Source organism: Tyto alba, unplaced genomic scaffold, assembly GCF_018691265.1.
Source record: "Tyto alba isolate M040663 unplaced genomic scaffold, T.alba_DEE_v4.0 Super-Scaffold_44, whole genome shotgun sequence".
NCBI classification, from domain to species: Eukaryota; Metazoa; Chordata; class Aves; order Strigiformes; family Tytonidae; genus Tyto; species Tyto alba.
Genome location: NW_024881320.1, coordinates 10,090,528 through 10,111,873, shown reverse-complemented (window position 1 = coordinate 10,111,873; position 21,346 = coordinate 10,090,528). Strand labels below are relative to the sequence as shown.

General features: G+C 38.2%; 1 protein-coding gene across 1 annotated transcript in view; it reads right to left on the bottom strand.

Moving 5' to 3' along the window:
• PPIL2 (peptidylprolyl isomerase like 2) overlaps nucleotides 1-21,346 on the bottom strand; it is a 73,989-nt gene that overhangs the window by 20,953 nt on the left and 31,690 nt on the right. The window contains exons 11-14 of the mRNA XM_042805235.1: nucleotides 20,941-21,016; nucleotides 19,620-19,726; nucleotides 6,970-7,059; nucleotides 5,532-5,565 (exon numbers count right to left, since the gene is read on the bottom strand). Coding sequence (XP_042661169.1) covers nucleotides 5,532-5,565; nucleotides 6,970-7,059; nucleotides 19,620-19,726; nucleotides 20,941-21,016 — 307 coding nt within the window. The remainder of the gene's footprint in view (nucleotides 1-5,531; nucleotides 5,566-6,969; nucleotides 7,060-19,619; nucleotides 19,727-20,940; nucleotides 21,017-21,346) is intronic.

The window sequence follows — 21,346 nt, the reverse complement described above, 5'->3', positions numbered from 1 at the left end:
CTTATATTCCCCAAATCCTCCTCTGACAGCAGACAGATCATCGCTGACTATATATGGAGTCACCATGATGCAAAAACCTCACCCTGAAGCTGACATACCAGCCTACAAGCAAAGCCCGTGGAAAACAAGAATTGACTCTGGGTGTTAGATTCACAGTGGGCAGCAATGCCTGTCACTTCACCTTTCTCTCAGCTTACTCCCTGATAAGATTATCTTCTGTCACAGTGGAGCTGCGTGCCCACTGGATGTGCATGTTTCTGAGATCCTATTACAAAAAGTGCTGCAAAAAAATTCTGTCCTAAAAATCAGAGGGGTTCACATGGCAGCAGCCATGGCCCCATGTGGGTGTTTCCACTGGCTGGACTGGTGCTGAGTGTGAAAAAGGAGCTGTATTTACAACCCTGCACATAGGGGTCTCCTGTTTGCACAGTTAGAAACGTACTTGGGATTGGTCATGGAAATACACTGGCCTTGTAACAGCATTTAACCTGCACAATGTCAAAGTACTCAGGAGCCAGAGGAAGTTTCTGGACAACTCTGTAAAACAAAAATCACATGCATACCCAGATACCTAAGATTCAAAGCTGAAGGCAGCTGGGAGCCACCTCCACACATTTTTAATAAAAGAGAAATTCTCCTAAATTAAAGAGGTGTTTACCTAATTCTCACACAGAGATGAAACCAAACAAACCAGACAGCTCACAGAAAAAATTAGACTGTGTTCATCATTTCCATGGCTATCTAGAGTGGCAAGATATATTTAGCTTGTAACTGAGGCACAGTTAGTTACTCAGCCTCATACCTGCATCTTCTGTTGATAGTGAAAAGGTGAATTGATCTAAACCGACATCTGAAGCAATCACACATTAGGAACTATACAGAAAAAAGCCACGTTTTCAGATTGTTTTTTGAACTAAAAGAGCTTGCTCTTCCATAGTCTTTGTTTCTTCTAAAGGCATTTTTTTTCAGAAAATAATTTTTTTGGTAAAATTACAGTTGTACAACTTTCTTGCAAAGAGCTGAGAGATGCACCTAAAGCTTCAGAAATGTAGCATTCCAAAAGCCAGGTGTGGGCTGGGAATCATCATTCATGACAGTTGTGATCTTAAATAAATCCTTCCTTTTTCTGGCATAAAAATTGCTAAGCAGTGGTAAGGAAGTGGGATGGCTCTGATTCACAAAAATGATGGCTTACTTTCTGTAATTTTCTTCTTGTCATTTGGAACAACGAGGTACATAATAACATCTGACACTTCTACAGAGCTTTCCAAGTGAGACTCCTGAATCATTTTGCAAATATGAAAGCCTTAGCTCAGCCAGTAAGTGCTTCTCTCCCTTCAGATAAGAGGACATGGTACTTTTAACCCCACATACCAGAGGCTGGGTTTTCAGAGGGGCTGCTGCAATCTAAAAGGGAGGTATATTGCTAGATAAAAAGGTCTTGCTCTTGTCCTTTTGCTGAGCTACAATCGTGCAAGAAAAGGGGCTCTAAAACTGGTTACATTTCAGAAATTTGCCTTGTTAGGAAATCCCATTGCAGAAATAACCAAGTTTGTCCGCAAGTCTCTTTGCTATTGACAGTTCAGAGGGGAAAGAAAGTGCTTTGCTATGCTCGTTGCCATCCAAAATGTAGTTCTCATCTATCAGTGGTACTTTATCTCGGACTTTTACAGCTATTATATGCCACTTTACTGCCCTCCTGCATTCATGAATGGACAAAGGCACACACAAGTTGATCCATGAGACCTTCCAACAGGTTGCAAGTAGGAGTAGTCAAAAAATGCCCGTGCTGCTTCGAAAATGTAACGCTTTGCATATAGTTTTCCCATTTTCACACAAAGGGTTTAGGATATTAAACCTATTTTTCCTACATGCAAATTTTCTTCTATTATTTGGAACACTGAAAATACAGAGCAGCTGCTTCACTTGCACTAGCATGAGTTAGACAGAATTACTCACAATGTTCAACCATTTAGTTGTTCATAACAGCAGGAAAAGAGATACATCACAAATCTAAAATTAATTTTCTAATAATTAATCACTACAAAGAATGACCATGACTCAGCTTATTGCTCTGAATACTGCCTCTATGGGTGGTTATTCTGCTAGAAAAGAAATAAGCTGCTGCAGCACAGTAAAATTCCTCCCAGTAGTCTAATGAAACATTAAGTTGAAGGCTCTAAAAAATCAGTTTGGTCATCTAAATCAGCGTCAACCTTACAGGACTGTATATCTAACTGCTTTGGCAGTACAGGTCTGCCAGCTAAGCTAAGGTGAAACTCTATTCCCCACTTTTCCCAGTGTGGCATTTCAGCTTCTTGATGCCATAATGCTAATTTCCACCCTCTTCCATCTCAAGGTTAACTGCTGAGTACCAGGAATCAGTTGTCCTTCGGGTGTCTGCTGGGTCACAGTTACTTTTATGACAGCTGAACAAGAGACTCAAAAAGGACACACTGGGGTACTGCATAACAAATAAAAAAAGAAATAGGGATCAGTGCTGCTTACAGATAGGACGGTTCACCTGGAGTTGCCGTGGAAGCAGACAGTCAATGACAACCAGCTTGGCGTTCTACATCTGTGAAATGTTTCCAAAACACAAGCATGCTTACCTGGGTGAGCCGAGAGCACAGTTGCAGTCTATGTACGTATGACATGTAACTTTATGTCATGTTGTACTGAATGTGCCCAAATCCACCCAGAAGCCAAACTGTCCTGGGCTTAGTTAGCAATGGAGTGGGTGATCATCTAAGCATTTGGGTGTTGCAACCATAAACCTGACACCTGTTGCTGAACATGGAATGAATGTCAGATGACAGAAACCAAATGGTGGGAAGATTTTTGAACAAGTCTGTTCTAGTTTATGAGCTAATGAACAGGAATAATTAAATACACATAACAAACCAAAAATATATACAGGCTTAATGGACCTTCCACATATCAGTTTTAAAAGGTGGTGGTTTTTTTTAAACAAACAAACAAGAAACCATCCCAAACCTCTGAGCCAGAAAATTTCAGTTAAAGCAGAAGATTCTATGTGGAAGAGGAAACAAAGGATGTTCTTTTTTTCTGAAGTCTTCCTACAAAAGGCTCTAGCAGAAACGATTCTGGCAGTTTAAAATATTGACATTTAAAAGGTAACCACCGAGTAGTCTTCCCTATTGCCAGTGGAGGTATCTGGGAAGAAAGACCTGTTCTACTCTCAGATGCTTCTCTGATATTACAGAAGTTACTTACTCTCCCAGTAAATCTCTAAAGACCATTAAATCTTATGAACTTTTTAGCTTTCAAAGATGTATCTTTTAATTTTTTTTCTAAGAAGCAGTGAGTCAAGGAAATAATGAAATTCCTTCCAGCTGCCAGAATAAATGAAAAAGGGAACTTATACTGCAAATAACGTACAAGACCCAGGGAAGGAAGTTACAAAGAACTAAATCCCAATACTTTACTCCAAAGCTTTCTTAACATGAATGCTTGTGGTTGATCACATTTATAATGCGCAAATCAATGGACTAAAATTTTTACACCACAGGAACTTAGGAGAGCATCAGTACGTCTGTCATGTTCTTACAGTGCTGCTGAGCTGTACCTTCCTCTGGCCGTGCTGCTGCAGAGAGAACATAAAGCCAGACAGACAGTGGCTCAAGATACACAAGTGAAATTTCTGCCTCACATTTAAGTATCCAGGATCTATCAGGTAGTCAGATACAAATCCTAACAGATTACTTGCACTCTGTGAACTCTCTAAGCAGCTTCATTTACGTAAGTATTAAACACACAGGCACGACAGTTCAAGAGAAATCTAGTAGAAATGACCATTTACAATATTTTCTTGTGATATTATCATATTCAATAAGTGATTAAGTAAGGATATCTAAAATTCAGCTGTTTTCAAAACATAAAAACCATTCAGTTGCAAAGAAGATAGTTGCATCATTCGGACTCTGCCGTAATTGCAAGCACACACTCTCTAAAAATCTGCAACACTCATTTGAGGGTACACTGTCCATTTTATTAGAGCTTTAATAGTCTTGACAAATGTTTGCAAGACATCTCACCTGCAATATATTCATATTTAATTAAGAATGACAAGGAGAAAAACAAGATGGAAAAGACTAGAGGTCATTACACTATTTTTTTTAAATAAAAGAATACACGTAAGAGTTTTTTTCTCCAATGGGCTTATTTGCATTTTACTTCCTACTTGCTTTGACAGTAGAGTTGAGTCTTGACCTTCAAAGCAGCTGCACTGCCAGTCCTCTGCCTTAATTGTGCTGTCTTACAATACTTCTACCATTTGCAAATAGAGACAAGAATGACACCAGCAATTTAATTTTAATTCCACAGCAGGATCTGAACTGCACCTTACAAGGGTGAAAGGTGTCTGAGTCAACCCATTAAATTTCTCACGTCTCCTGACACCTCTTTAATTTCTCATTTTAAAAGATGTTCCTAATTATGTCTTTTGGGATTTGAACCAAAACTTTCCTTATAACAAAATCAAATCACATTTCCTTTCACAGTCTAAGCATATACAGAAACAAATCTTGTTAATGGGCTTTTGCCATCAAAACACAGAACCTTCAACTAGTCTCAAATCTTAGAGTATGTGACTGTTGATTATTGCATGCAGGAGAAGAAAAGCTGTTGGGCAACTCACACTAACATTATTTACAAAGCAAACAGAACTAAAGTATTTAGCAACTACAGAGACTTCTTTTTTGGATCATCTGTGAGCACACACAGAATAATATAGTGCTTGCATATACAAGTGACACCTGTATGAACTAGAATAAAAATGTACAGAACCCCACAGGATCAAGAGCTGTGAAGGCTGGTGACATCTACAAGTGGGTAGATAAAAGCTGTAAGTGGAAAATGAGCAAATTTACAGCAGCAACTAGAGATATTACATGACATATCTACTGTGGTGGGCAACGCTTTGAGAACCCTTCAGCTGCTATGTCTCCTGACCATTTCTGATATGACTGTTATGCAGATTTCCAAGTAAGGGAGAAAGAACAGGCAGAAGAATTTAGTAACAGTGATCCCTAAAAGTTAGAAAAAGAGCAGCTTGAGTTTTACAAGGCAACTAGCTGGGAGAACAGATGGTATTTGGCCATTCACCAATTCCAAGGCAGGTCTCAAGTATTTCATTAACGCTGAATTTGAAAGCAACTTTGTATGAATGTGTTTCTTCCTTTGTTCTTTGCCCTGGAAGGCCAGCTGTAAAATCATTATAATTTTCATTTATTTTTTTTCTGGAAAAAAAAAGGAATCAAAGGCCCAACAAGAGTTCTGCATGGAAGAGTGCCCAAGTTTTAGACTGAAAATATACTGGACAAAATTTTGAGTGTAGTTAAAATGGTCATAAAAATACAGCAATAAATCCTCTGCTTTAAAGTAGAAATACTCACAGTGTACCACATATCAATATTTAGAGAATTTTCATCTACAAGGTGTCTGAAAATGAATGTAACAACACAGCACATGAAGTAAAAACAGTTTACTTAATTCAAACTCAACCTTACCTGTTCCTGTTCCAGTTGGATCACCTCCTTGGATCTGCAGAATTAAAATTAAATCAATAGGTTACATACATATCTGTGTGAAAGATGTTATATACAAGCCATAAAAGCCAATTCTGCTCAATTTTCTTCCTCCTATATTGTGGCATGTTGACAAGTTAGCAACAAGGAAACCATTACCACTTGTTTGGAGCTTCTTTTATCAGCTGTCTGTCATCTCCTACATTATTTATCCGGGGGCAGAATGACGGTTTTATAAAAATATTAGGTCTCTTCTGGGTAAATAGGGAAAATAAACAGACTCAAATGGGTTAATCAAATTATCCTTTCTATTATGTGCTGAGTCATAACCTGCTTTTTAACTGATGATGCATTGCTTTTGGAACTGAAAAGGCTTTACATTTTGCTACCAATCCTCCACATGATGAGAAGGCAAGAAATGAGAGAACATGGAATATTTTCTGTATCTAAATCTGTATTTCCCAGTATCCCCCCTCACTGTCTGCAGTAGGGAAAATCCTCATGTGAAACCAATCTTTCAGCAACAAAATTAATCACTGTATATACATCCAGGATCTACAGAAATAATATTCTGTAGTCTAATGCCAGTAGATGGAGTGTGACATGTCTAGTTTCACAGTAACAGGACACAAGGACAATTTTAATTGTGAGTTTAACTATGAGCTGAAATATACAGTGCTGTCAAAAGAAAACAAGCTTTTTTTATGATGACAGAATGGAATGTAACACTCAGTGATGTCCCCTGAAAGATGTGCTCTGCCTTCAGGATCAGATTATTAATTCTTCTGAAAGGAAGTTACAGGGCAGCTACAATATCCTAAGCTGCCTGGACCATACCTCTGTAAATAAAGAGCTTTGACTACCAAAGTCAACTTTCTAGTTCACTAGGTGTTCTTTAACGCCTTCACAAAGAAAGCCTGGGCACCTAGTCCTGAAGCACACTCAGGAAAGGGTGATCTGACAGTATTCAAGTACCCCAACCTGAAACAGAAATTCAGCTGCTTTCTAAAGTTTCATCTCAATGGGATTTCAACAGGCACAGTATTACTTATCCAAATTAGCATTTCTCTCTCTCCCTCTCCCTGTCTCTCTCTCCTGCTCATTAACTACCCACCCACAGCTTGGGGAAGATAACAAGAGCCATGCCAAGGCAATGACTCTCAAAGGCTTTGTTTAGAATGTCAGCAAAAGCACTAGTAAAGGCACTGATGCTCCAAGTGACAATATTAGTCAGAAACAGTTGTTAGTAAGACAACTAAGTACAAATTTAGTAACTTAGGACAATCTTAATTCTGATGGTATGTTTAATACATCTATTGCAAATTGTCATGCATGGAAGAAACTAAAACTGAATTAATCTAAATAAATATTTTGAGGACATCACATATTGTGCATTACACAGGATTTGTTCAGTACGCACCACAAAATTACGAATTGATCTGTGAAAAATTGTTCCATCATAATAGTTCTTCTTGCACAATTTGATAAAGTTTTCACATGTTCGGGGTGTCTGAAAGACAAATGCAAGTTTTAATTAAGCAATACCTTTAGATAATCAAATTGGTCATTACACCATTTACAAGAATCACTTTTCATTTGTGACTTACAAAGAAACAATCATGCAGGACTTGAAAAGGAATGACTCTCTGTCTACAGAAAAGAGTATAATATATGCTCTTTTAGACACACACTGCGTTAAATAAACTCAGAACTTCCAATTAACACTAAGAACTGCTGAACACTAGCTCAGATTACGTGAGCCTCCAGTAGACATAATGATGGTGAAAGTGGGTAAGATCAGAGACTTTCAAGTCACTTAGTTCCGGCAGTGTATCATAATCCTGTTCCAAAGGGGTACTTCTAGAACTGAAAAAACTGAATTTCCCAGAGTAAGAAAGAACCTGACTTCTCTACTCCACTATTTCAAAGTGAGCACACTGAAGCTAACTGGGAGAGAAGCATCTGGTCCTCTACACCACTTGGAACTAAAAATGGGACTAACATCACAAGTCATTGGACCATAGGAAAAATAAAAGAGACAACTTGTTTTCAAGAATCTCTCTCTCAAAAAAAGATGCTAAATATATTACCAACTTCTAATTTGCTTTTACAATGCAAATTAAAGCTATTTATTTGAATTTATGAGCCACGGCATTCAAACTGTACCTTCTGAAAAACTTTACTGTCTACCTAATTATCCTTCCACTGTAATTGTATGTATTCTCTTCTCTGCAATACCAAAATACCTTCAGATGTAAAAATACAAGTACAGAAACAGCCTGTTTTCTGTACTTGGACATGTTTTCCAGCCCCACTGTGGATTATGTGCATAAATATATTACAGTTTTACAAAAGAATACTTATAACTAATCAGGAGTTTTTATAGGCTTATTATATATCTTTATTGTTATATGTGCTTGCAAGCAAAACCCCAGCATGAGTTACATCTGTAATGAACACACACAAGTCTTAAAGCCCCTTTCTGCAATACACTGATTCATTTTGCATTGGTATGACATCATTCTTGGTCTGAGAGCTGCAGAGAGGCAGAGTGAGACTGAGCCATGCAACCTAAAGTGACTTAAAAGCAAAATAATAAGGCAAGTCCTATTACAACCATTTAAGGATGAAATATCTCTATCTTTTTAAAAGCAGATCCATACAAGTATTCATCTGGAACCATACAGAACTTAAATTTCCTGTATTTTTTCATCTGAAACAGTAATTTTCACCCTTCTTTATTGACAGTGAAATGTCATTTAATTATCCAAACAAACTCTACGTGCCATTATAAATTCTTTATAATGATTCCTTCTTAATTACTCTATACAGACATAGATGACAGTTGTTAGCTGGGCCATAACTGGAAAAAGAAACAAATTCCAATGCAATCTTACACCAGCTATTATCTCAGATTTCCTATATAATTCATTACTGGGTTAAAATCATAAAGGTACCATAATGGGTTTATGGCAGAATGCCACTAGGACATGTATTTTGGAGCATCCTGAGGGCAAGTTGTAAGTATATATATTCCAGAAAAATTGTTTCAAGCAATAGGAAGTTTTCCTACAGTTTCAATGTTTATAGCAAATTTGAAAATTTTTCTTATTGAAAATAATCTTTGTACATAACCTTTCAAATAAAATAGAACCCCTGAAGAAACATTTGTGCAGCGTATGCTTCCTTTATAAGACAACATCCTAACAGCCTTGATCCAAATGTAGTGCTGTTAGTTATCACTCATGAAACATGTCAGTAAGGATAAAAATAAGTTTAAAAAATTTCTTCAGGAATCAGAAATGGAATCAGCAGCTTTTAGCCTAAGGCACTTTATCTCATGAGAACCAAGCACTCTTTGGAGAGAGAGAGACATAGTTAATAAGTTCTCTAGGGGGAATACAGCAACCTGTAATTAATTTTTTAAGAAAAATTAAATCAGGCAAAAGACCGAGTCCCCTAGAAATACACACCAAACTGTTCTAAATTTGCACAAAATTGATAACCCAATTCAGATTTCCTATTTTCAAAACACGATTTGTAAAATATACATCAAAAAACCTGTCTCTAGTAATGTATTTTTTATGCAGGACATATGCTGACTGTTCTTTCTATATGGATTTCTAGTTACCACACCTTTTCCCAGAAACAAGCTTTTCAAATGCAACTGCAGAAAAATTTAGTATACATGCAATAATCATTACACTGCAAGATTTTCTTTAAATAATTGCCACCAAATTGGTTCCCATGGTCACCTCATGCATCATACAGATACATTTGGCAGGTAAACAGTTCCTTAGCAACATTACCATTACCTTTTATGGTGCTTTTTAATAGATACAAATAAAAAGGTTTGCATTCAATCAGTAATAAACCCCAGTTTCAGTCCTGCTGTTGATCTAGAATATCTGGCTCAGATTACCTGATTTATTCAAAGCAGTTAATTTTCTTGCCAGATCTCACACTGCCAAGCACATTTCAGGGACTTCTTAAAGCAACATCCTGTCCAGAGTAGGACAAAAAGGCTTGAGGTTTATGGGGAACGTGTACATTCTCAGTAATGAAGTTACATTCTGCATTGACCATATAAACAAGGTCAGTCTTTGAAGTCTTTGTTCCACCTACAAACACTGATGAGAAATATATATAAACAAACCTGACTTTGTTATTTGAGTGTAAGACCTTGTGGAAGATGTCAGACTTGCAGTCTTGGAATGCAAAACTGTCTGTTTCTTCAGAAACTTCTCCCACACCACTTGCCTCACACCATTTCTAAAGGAGGGAGGGATGGTCAAGGCACCTGGAAATGCAGAAGTGCAGGAGGCAATGCTGGTTTCTTGTTGCCTCTTTATTTACAGTGAGCTCCAAGCTTTCTTTTTAGTCCTGGCTGCTCTTGTCTCAAATTGACCTCAACAGCAGCAGGTAACTTTTCCTCTTTATTCCTTTCATTTTAAGCAGGAAATGAGTTAAATTGTTTTACTCTGCTGACTATGACAGACTTGTATGTAACAAATTCAAGGAAAAATGCCACCTTGATTTGTTAACCTGTTGATCTGGAAGCCACTGACAGAAAAAAGGTTATGTTTTAAATCTACTGCAATATCTTCTCAGAAGGATGCAGTGACAGTCCTAAGACAACAAATTTAAAAATTGTGGAAGGCTTTTCTCTCCAAAGAGTGTGGCAGGACAGCCCTAAGAAATCCTCTTTTCCTTTGGTCAAGTTGGGACCATGCGACTATGATGTCCTTCAACATAAAGACACTTCTCTCTCCAAATAACAAACAGTAAGAAAAAAAAAATATTATTTATACCAAAAATGAGTCTCCTGCTCCAACTATGCTTCCTATCTATTTTGTAGATGCCAGATAACTGTCTTTCAACTGCTGAAAATTCACACCTAAGACAAGTGGTAACTTTTTAATAAATGGTTTGAGACAAGAATCCAGAATACTTATCCCAGTAGATCACACAAATGCTTTGCTTGGCTCACAAACGTGTATATTTAATGGGGCAACAGCCCAATGGTTTTCTAATTATGTTTAAGTCTCCATTTAGCTAACACACTTAGTAGGTAACTCTACATAGACATACCAGCACTCTACCAGTTACTAGGCACAGACAAATTTTACAAAGAGAGATTGATACTAAGAATGACCATGCAAATACAATAGTGACAAGAGGCTGACTGTGAAATCATGAATAATGGGGAAAGCACTGAAGAAAGGAATATACAATTTAGAAAACCACAGCAAACCAGAAAACCCTGACTCCTTACTATACAGTTCGAGGAGAAATGCAGATTTTATCTTGTTCCACTTTGAAGTATTAACTGAGTCAGTTTTAGTTTCCTTTTTGCCAGCAAGGGTGGCTCCAAATCAGGCAAAATTCATCTCTCTTGATGCATCCTGAGACCTGAGGGGTAAGACGAACCCAGCCAGGTCACAATCTGATTTCTCAGTTTGCAGCTCTCTTTTCTCATCAGTTAAAATAGGTCACTACATTTGTAAAAGTTACCTTAACTCAGAATTTGTATTGGGCAGCTGAAGAGCCAACCAGAAGTAGATTAAAAACCTGCAGCACTCCTGTTGCCAAGGTACAGGAGATGGGAAAAGAGGAGATTCTGAGTCGTTGCCATGACTGCAAGGAAAGGCTTTCCTATGTGAAGAGCTAATCATTTCAAAATGCTCCATCCCTTGAGGATCTGCATGAACCTTGAAGAGAAATTTCACACTAAGCATTCAGAAGCTGTCATTCATAAATCTGTATAATTTCCTTGTGCTAATTCCACTTCCCTTTTATTTCTTTTTGTCTCTCTAAATTGGATGAACTGTAGTAGTTGCACTAAACTACAGAGCCTTGATATATGCTCATTAACCCTATGTTTCAAAGCAGAAATAACCTGAAATAATGAGAAGCTCTTTCCTCACAAAATTGCATTCTACAGCCTTCATCTTATCACATAAATGCCAGAATCCTGCTACTAAAAGGCATGAACTAGTGATGGAAATTTCTAAAGCTTCAAAAAAAGCCTGCAAATTTTTTAACATAGATGCCCTTTAAAATGAAATGTGGATTTTGTTTTGCTTTAGTCCATTTACACACTTTTTTTTTTTTTTGACATAAGGCATTTTCACTCTTGTAATTGTTAATTCTAGCAACATTCCTATTAGGTGAGCCCATAAAGAGGTGATTTGGTAAGGTTTAAATTCAGTTCTTCCCATCCCTTTCAATCTGTAATCCTCATTTCATACCCATCCCACAGGAAAGAACTCACCCTAATAAGAGCTTTGCTTTATTTAGGGCTTAGAGGCAACTGTAATGGAGCAGTTTCAGGAATCGCCATCTATGAGGTGCAAGTGTCTGTTCCCTCCACTAAGTCATGGAAAGAAACTGGACATATAAATATTTCTAATGTGTTTCAATGTGTAATATGGTGCTGGAAGGCAATTTAAGCTACCTGGCTTCACTTTGCACCAATGGACTAGAAGCACACTCCATTTGTTTCAGAGAAAGAGGGACAAGAAAATCCAAAACTCCACAAAGTCCACTGCAAAAGCACCAGGAAGATTTCACTGTGGGAAGCCCATGACATTTCCTGCAGGAGGAATGTTTACTATAGACGCAAACATCAACCCCTACCAGCTTCACTTTCCTGCTAATAGTTCCCCTACGTGCGAGAGGGGTTGAGCTGGTGACAGGTTATGGTGGCAAACAACAGCTGCCTATGGTGATTCAGTTCAAAAAAGACACAGTTCGTATAAGGAACACCATTCTCACTCTGGTCACACAGTGAGCAAACGCATTCGGGTCAATTTGTGATCTATGATCAGAAGAGCACAGTTCCAGTGAGAGAGCACTGGGAGAAATGAAAGCATCAGGGCATTATGGTGTAAAACACTTGGCCAGACTCTTACTGATACTACAAAAGAATCAGAACAAGCAAACTATGCCTTGGGTAATAGATTGCTGACTTGATAGCAAATATTTGCCTATTTTTTACCTCAAAGCCTCAAAGTAGGTTTAGAACAAAGAGCAGAATTATTGCATTCTCATTACAGAGAAACCCACTATAATTTAATTAGCTATTTAGTGAAGATTCCAGCAGATAGCTGAATTTCACTTTTCAAAGGCATTTATTCCACTGTACTGACATTAAAAATGCTACCAAAAACTTTTCAAAGTCTAAGCAAGATGCTTAGTTTAGACAAGATGCCAATAAAAAAATGAGATACTCCAGTTTTATTTCTCACTTTTTTGCAAATACAGGGACAATCAATCAGTTTAGCTGAGCACAACTCGATTGAAACAAGGCATCTAATTCACTCATCTAATTTGTCGATGTTAACTATTAGCTCTCCAGAGGCAGAGTCATCATCCCTAGCCACAGTCATTACTTTTCCTCTAACTTTTATTTATTGCAGTGGTAGAAAAGAAAACAAACCTCTCCCCTCCCTCAAATTTGTCAATCACATGAGGGTTGAGGAGCTTGTCAGACAGTGCAGTGCAGGGATGGGTTCTGATGAGGATGGGGCTTGCAAACATGACATAGCACTGGTAGATACAGTCTAAATGAGGATGCAATTTTAATTGCTTGAACAACTTCCAGCAGCTGTAAAACTTGGAGTATCGCAGGTCCCATGGTGGCTCCCTGGCATTTCGTCAGTCTGCAACTGACTGGACATAAATTCCACCTCTTCAGAAGATGCAACCTGTAACCACTTCCATGCTAGACAGCGAAACTCTGGTAGCTGTCAGCCTCCCAAGGTCACCCTGCTCTCATCACAGGAGCCAAGGTACAAACAAGAAACACGTCAGAGAAAGATGAAGAGCAGCAGCTGTGTAACTCCAAACTGCCGGCCTCATCCCTGGGTTTGGGCAGACACAGCTGGTATGGGATGCCTGCTCCATCAGACATCAAAAAGCAAGCGACACAATCCAGTAACAATTGATTTCCTCTCCAGATCCAGCTTGTTGGCAGGGCTGGGGAGGTAGAAAGGTCCGTATGTGCAATACGCCTTCACTGATTCCCTAGCACCAAAGGCTACCAGGAAACCATGCAGAGACAGACAAGGGCAGCAAGCCCCACAGCACAGGAACAGGCTCACAGGGAGGTGACTGAGCACCTTCCTGAACCCCACACTGAATGTTCCATTCAGGGATGGGCAGCAGAGGACATCAGGGACTGCCACTGCCCTTTCACTGCTGAAAAACAGCACTAAGGATAAGTGCACAATGGCAGCATCCAGATAAAGGCATTTCCTAGCAACATGTTTCTCCTTTCTCAAGCATGGGTGTTATGCCCCCAAAGTTAAAAATTTTTAAAATATTAGTGTCTAGTCACTTAAGAACAACCTGGAAGTGACCTGTTAATCAATATGACTGTGCAGAGCCATTCTACTCCCAACCACAAAGAAAAGCAATAATCCATCTGCCACTGTAGCACTTTGAGGAAAAAACACACCAAGAAGTAACAACATCCTCTCTAACAAACATTTTTACCCAGCTGTTCTCCTACTGGAAAAGGACAGTTTTGTTTGTTTGGTTTTAGTTTCTGTTGACAAGAACTTTCAAAGTTGGAAGTTACAGCTCTTCCTACAATGACCTATTTTGATGGAAAAAAAAAAAAAAAAAAGGTAATTTACAACCGTGCCAAGACCATTGTATTTCATCCCTACAACCATATTACTGAGTGAACAGACACTGGTAAAACATCAGACAGTTATTTGCTAGACAATACCATGATAACATGGACAGAAAGTAAGTAGAATGAACATTTAAATCAGAAGAAAAATGAGAAATTCACAAAGACTGGGGAACCTTGCCATGCCAGGAGGTCAAAGGATTTTTTTCAGCAACTCACTTCTTTCCCACTGGATATGGATAAGAAGTTTACAGGCTTCTGATCTTCAGAACAGTCCCTCACATGGAAGGTGAGATGATTTCAAAGAACAGGGGCTGGATTACACATTTATAGATCACAGGCATATTTAACAGGTCAGAGGGCCTCAAGAGAGTAAAACATCAGTGTTTATAGAATAATGGCTTCTTCAGATATTTATGCCAAGACATCATCATTAAGCAGAGTTTGCCAAGTACTAAAACCTCAAAGAGCATTTGTGGAGTGCTAGACGGAGCTTTGAAATACATCTCACATTCTTCTTTGTTATGCCAACTTGCCCTTAAACCTTAAACTATTAAACCTGAGAGAGACAGGCAAATTTACAAAAACTGCCATGGCAGTTATGGGCTAGTATTCAATTACCACCACTGCCATGTGTTTAATCACCAGATCATTACCCCAGTGTGGCCACTTGTATGAGAACTCACAAAGGAGAGAAGGGAGATAGTGCACTAAACCTCCTGTTAATCATTTTGACAGGGTCTTCTGGAGTGCTCAGTTTTTATATATACATGTATCTTTTTTTTCCATAGCACAATAAAAATAAAAAAAAAAGTGCAAGCACTAAACAAGAAAGCCTCAAAGCAACCTAGAGGCAAAGGCAGGAATTTTTATCCCCTTTCACAGGTGCAGAGACTAGGAGTCTGCTACTCTCTCTATTCTTATGCAAGGCTGTTGATTCCAACAGGCAGCCCAGGTTATTTGCAGAGCTGCACTCCAGCAATCAGGCATTTACAACACGTTATTGCCTGGGAATTAAAAATTATGCCCGTATTTACTGCTTATTGTGAAATAAAAAATTAGATGTCTCTGATTTTTAAAAATCCATAACCAAATGACATGGCCACATCATAAAACAAGTCTGCAGCAGAGGTACAGAATTCAGGGTTTACCAGCTCCTGGTTTTCCGCTCTATCCACTACCACACACTGCTTTTCTACTTCCACGTCCAAGTCAATTTGACTTTTTGCACAGCATAAAGCCTCCACCCTGCCTTAGGAGACTGTTCCACCACCTACAAGGTATAACTGCATCACTATAGTGACTAATACAGCAGAAGACACGCAGACGATATAAACAGTTGTTCCCAGCAGCATCCCGATTAAAGAAGCTAAACTTGAGAACTAGAAAAATCACAGTGAATAAAATGCAAGAAATCCAGTGACATTCATTGCCTTTCATCAGTTATTTCTTCATAATTTATTTGTTTGGCAATGCATAAGAATAGAGCTGAAAGAGTAACCCTTGTTGGATGCTGTTAAATCTTCTGTACTTGCCAGAATTACTTCTGGCAAGTAGAATTTTTGTAAATTTGTTTCCAATTAGTGTATACAACAAATGTTGCTTATGCCCAGATGAACTCAGCTTCCTGGAAAATGTCCCTAACAAATGGCCATCTGATCAGTCCCCGTCAGGAGGAACATACTGTATCCGAATAAGAAGACTGGGAGAAAAACAAATGGCAACAAAGAGCACTAAAGACACTGCTATGATGCGAAGAGAGAACAGCAGTGTACCTTTGCTCATTTGAGGCACAAATTCAAAAGGGTAAAAAAAAAAAAACAGCTTATCTTCCAAAGTCTTTTTACTGCCTCTTCTCAGGACAATGACTTAAACCACACATGATCTTTCTGGAACTTAAGTGAAGTTTTCTGGTACTCTGAACAAGTGATTTTAAACACAGAAAATATCTGTATTGTAGCGCTATTTCATGCTCTCTTTCTGAGTTCTGTCACAAAGTAACTGATGACTTCAATCACACTGCAGCACTGATTTCCTCCCCTGGATCAATACAAAACATTTCTTGATTAGCTGTTTGGTGCTAGGAAGAATCTCATCACTATCAATCTTATTGATTGGCACCTTAAAGTACTAGTATATGAAGATCCCTAGATTTATTTTTAAACAAAAGTTTCCACATGTACATACATATGGATTGAAGTCCAAACGATCCATACTGCCAGGTAGCTCATAAAAACAAGGGAAAGAACAGGAGACAGAAAAGCTGTGAAAGAAAAGGGAGTAAGAACCCAAGGGGGGTACTGAAGACAAAGAGATACTAGGTAGACTTCAGCAGCAGTGCAGACTGCTGAGAGCACAACTGCAAGAATATTTTCCTTAAATACAGTCCATAGGCATGAAAATACAATTGAGGACTGAGTAGACATACATTCTAAGACAGCAAGTATGTCACTTGCTGTTTTCTATTTCAGCAAGAAGACTTCACCACAAAGTGTATATTGAAATCTAACCCGTAAGACTATTTTAAAATGTAATTTGTATGTTGCAAGTCCTACCTCTGGACACAGGTATTCATTTGTCATATTTATATAGCAACTTCATCCTCAAGCTTCCTAAAGCACTTCACAATCATGTATTTGCAGTACTGTGCAAATACAACCACTGTTAGGGTGGCTTCCATAATAACCAGAGCACAGGATATCACTCAGCAATTAAAAAAAGAAGTCTGTGGCCAGGTGAAGACAACAACCAGTCAGGCAGAGTTCAGTCTGTAAAAAGAGAAGCTAAGTACCACTGCAACAGGGCTTATAAATCATATACTTGCTCCTGCAGTTGTACTGCTTGAGAGAGTAGATGTACAAATTCCCCAAATCACACATATTTTGTCTGAATTCAAACAGCAATGACAACCTAATACTGCTATCAGCTCTCTCACTCGCTCAAGTAGCACAGATCTGTGTGTTGAATCCAGTGCTCTGCAGTCTGCTGGTAACCTCTCAGTGTGTATCAGTACAGTGCTTTGGGCTGAAATTTGTTTCTGCATTTCTTTCCGAAAAGCTGGAGTACTACCCACGCCAACTATGTTAAAAAAATCACGAAAGCTGAAAAGTCAGGCACCAAAAAGTCTGTGCGACATTAATTTGAGTGAGCATTATGATACAGTCCAGTTTTCCCTGACTGCATTCAAGGACCTTACCCACATTCTACACCTCTGAAGGAAAACCAAATCCTGCATATAAACCACTTCACTACACAGTTCCAAACAGCTCCCAGAACTGGTTTAGCTTGTTCACTGAATAAGCCAGGAGAGCTGATAAAAAACTCAGCATATGATTAATTAAAACTATTACCATGCATATTCACAAGCAGGGTAGACTGGACGTGTTTAGAAAGGCTTGATTTTGGCATTTCCCCATTTTCTCCATCTGTCTTTGCAATCTCATTAAATCCATCATAGCTGATCTGTGTATATGTTTGTGACCTATATATGTGTTATGTGTTTGTAAGATGTTTGCTCTATCTGAACTGAGCTACCTTACATGCTTAACCTCAGTGTGATTCAGGAAAACCAAAGTTAGAGCACAAACTCCTTATATAGTAAAGGGAGAAAAACAAGCACCTCCCGGAAGAACTAATTTAATAGACCTAGGATGATGACCTAAAGTGGATGTTGTGAAAACCTCCTTAAAGCAACAAGTTTTTCTTACTTATTCTAAATATATATCTTTTTTCCTTCTACAGAGCCAAAGGTCTGCTTAATTCACCCAGATTTAATCAACACAAAGAAATAAAAGAAACAGATGGCTAGAGGCCAGTGTTCAAGCAGCTCTGGTTGTGTAAAACTGCACACTTCCAATGTGTACACAAGGAAGCAGCGTGTGTGAAAGGGAGATGAACAGGAATTCAGCTGGAAAAAAGGAAACACGATGGATATCATACAGGAAGTTTATAATAAGCAATTGAGACTGGGTCCTCAGGAATGACTGACACTGGTCACACGTGTCCAAAAAGCCCACGCTGATAAGAATAGCTACAGTCAGACTGCATTAGCCAGGAGCCAGTTTGAGAACATATGGCAAAACAAATGATTCAATGCAATCTGCTCATTCTGCTGCTTTCCCCAAATATTGCTGTACTAACATCCTCTGCTTTTTGCCTTATTACATAGTGTTACTATTTAAGATCATGGAAAACACCTGTAGGGATGACAGGGACCTACAGAATTACTAGCATGATAGGCTGCTGTGGAGGTTCTCATACTGTTCCCATAGATCAGCTTGAGATTTTTACACATATCTTGCTCCTTACTTGTGTAAGAGAAAGGAAAAGAAGGGAAAGCTAGCAGGCTTGTTCTGTTTGCTCATTTTTCCTTCTCACAGGCAAAAAAAGATGCATTCTCCCAGTTCCTCTCTGGATTTCACACCAGGCGCCCCAGCACCTAGCCAGCACCACTGTCCTTAAATTCTGTGAGGGTCACAACAACCAGAAGTTTTACCATTTAAACCCCTATTCACATCCTTCAACTTCCTAAAACATCTAACTTCAGACCTACAATCTCCTGAGATAAAAATCTCAAGTAAACAACAGAAGGTTTGAGCTTTTTACATTGAAAACATTTTTCCTTTTATATATGTGGTTGTACAAATAAATAAGCAAGCACACTAGCAAGCAATGACGTCTGAGACATCAGTGTTGCCACAACTCATCTGTATATCATAAGTCTTGTCATGTTTATTATTTTAAGAGCCACAGATTCCTTCCAGAATCAGTCTGTATTGACTATAAAAAACTCTAGTCTATTGTTTTTTTAGAATGAACACCTACCTCTTAATGGCAAAGGGAAGATGTTTGAAAACTTGAACCTTAAAAACTGAAACAACAGGAAATAAAAAACATATTCTGAGGTTGTCATTTAGATTTGTTCTGTAAAGCTCAGGATTTAGAAGCAAATCTAATCATTTCTGGGGATCTTAACTACATGTACTCAGGCTGACAGACTGCTCTCAGTTTCACCGAGGTTCTTTTCCTGGTTCTGTCAGTAACATGCTGTGTAACCTTGGATTATTCTTTTTTCTCTGTGCTCTTCCTTCTCCTTTCTCATTACCTTCTTTGTCATTGTTTGGGTGACTGTAATCCTGACTCTCTGAAACTCTAAACATGTATCTTGACACGTTGTATGTAGTTAACTAAAATGTATGGGATTACTCACAGAGAACATTTATACATACAGTAGAATAATATATAAAAGAAAATATATACATTTTACAATGAAGTTTGTGTATGTATGAAAATACACCAAAACAACTGAAAGCTAGTTATTTATCTGTATCTATTACAACTACACACTATTCCTTTCTTCGGACATTTTCACTGCCAGCTCATATTGTGTTTGTTATTTAGAGAGATTCATCTTATGGGGCACACAGTACCATATCACAGTGCAGCTCCAAGTTTAGGTCTCCTTTATTAGTGTGAAGTCGCACATAGCCCTTCTTCTTCACGTATTTGTATCTCACAACATCTTCTTCAATAGCAGCTGTATCAAAGCAAAATACAATGATTAGCTCTCTGGAAGCTTACTCATTGATCTTTAGAACTCACTGGAAAACAAATTGCTATATTCTACTGTCTGACTTCTTCCCCTGAGCTACTGGGTCTTCAGGGATTGTACTCTGCAATTCATCTACGATAACCTCATATTAATCTCTGTGCAAAACACTTTCCATTACAGAAAACCACCAACTCCTTGAGAGCCAACAACAACATCTGTACTTTTAAGTCACAGAAGCATTCAATATTACAAACTCTAAATTCCAAGTAACATCTACCAATCACAAATGTTCTTTTGAAACCAAATTGGTTTTTGTCAAGCTTGGAAGCCAAGCAGGTAGTCATCAGTCAACCACAAATTGCTGACATATGAGGACCTACCCAGTTCTGAAAACAAATGAAGCTGTTACTGGAAACATTACTGGAAAGTCAAACCAAAGGATCAATCTAGGATATTTCCACTTCCGTTCTGTTAAAACGTCCAGTTAGTCAGATATTTTCAACACTCAAGAGAGTCACCTGCAAATCACTGCAATCCACCAAGTAAAGGAACCGAACTTGGTAAATGTAATTTTAGCAATGTATTCAATTTTTGCTTAAGTGTGTGGCATATTTTTAAATTTTAGTGCCAAAAGCCAGACCTTTCTCTTCAACTAGGAATACTAATCGCTCAGCTATTTAATCAATATTCAATTAAATAAATTCTATACATTTGTGTTTAGGCTGGAGACTGAAAGGAAACTTTTATTGTACTAAAATGCTTTTTTGTGTAACCTTGAAAAGCAGTAAATCAAAAGTTATCACCAGAAAACTTGGTGTCATTCTAACCAATACCAGGCTAGGCCAAAAAGGTGGAAAAGATTTTGTATGCTATTTGAGGAGAAATTATACTTCATTCCCAGCTTACCTAAGTGAATAACCCATTTTGTGGTCCCCAGACATAGAAAATACTTCATTAATTTCAGTTCAACATAAGTAACTGCCATTCAAAGCTGAAGCTAATTCATAATTGCTCTATTATTTTCAGAATGAGCTCACTGGAAAATAAGGATACATCTGCTCAGGGAATACATTTCCATGGCATCAGTATTGACCCATTACCAATGCATTCCTTCAGTCCTCATAAATGTACGTGTGCTAGGGAGTACACTTTAAAACTGGAAAATAAATAAACAGCTTGTAGCTAGGTAGTTCTGGTACCTGCTTCATGGGTAGTTTCAGGCACCATTGCGGTGGAGGTGAAGGAAGCACTTACTGCTCCAGTGGAATAGTGAGCCTGTTTGCACATGAAAAAATCAGGAAAAAATACATTAGATCTTAGAATTTATCTACTAAAGATACTATATAAGCACTAGAAACACACAAATGTCATCATTCTGAAGGCAGACTTTCTGCTCTACCTCCTAAAGAAACAAATGCATGATGCAGTGATAATTCTCCATTACCCATAACATTTGCTCTGATGAAACTCTAGTTAAGGCTGCCCATATGCTGAGCTGAAGGGACTTCCACTACAGTTTAATATATCATTATGCAAAGATTCTATTATCAGAATTTATTTGTATGTCCACAAGTGGAGATACTGCTGGCAAGACATCTGTAAAAT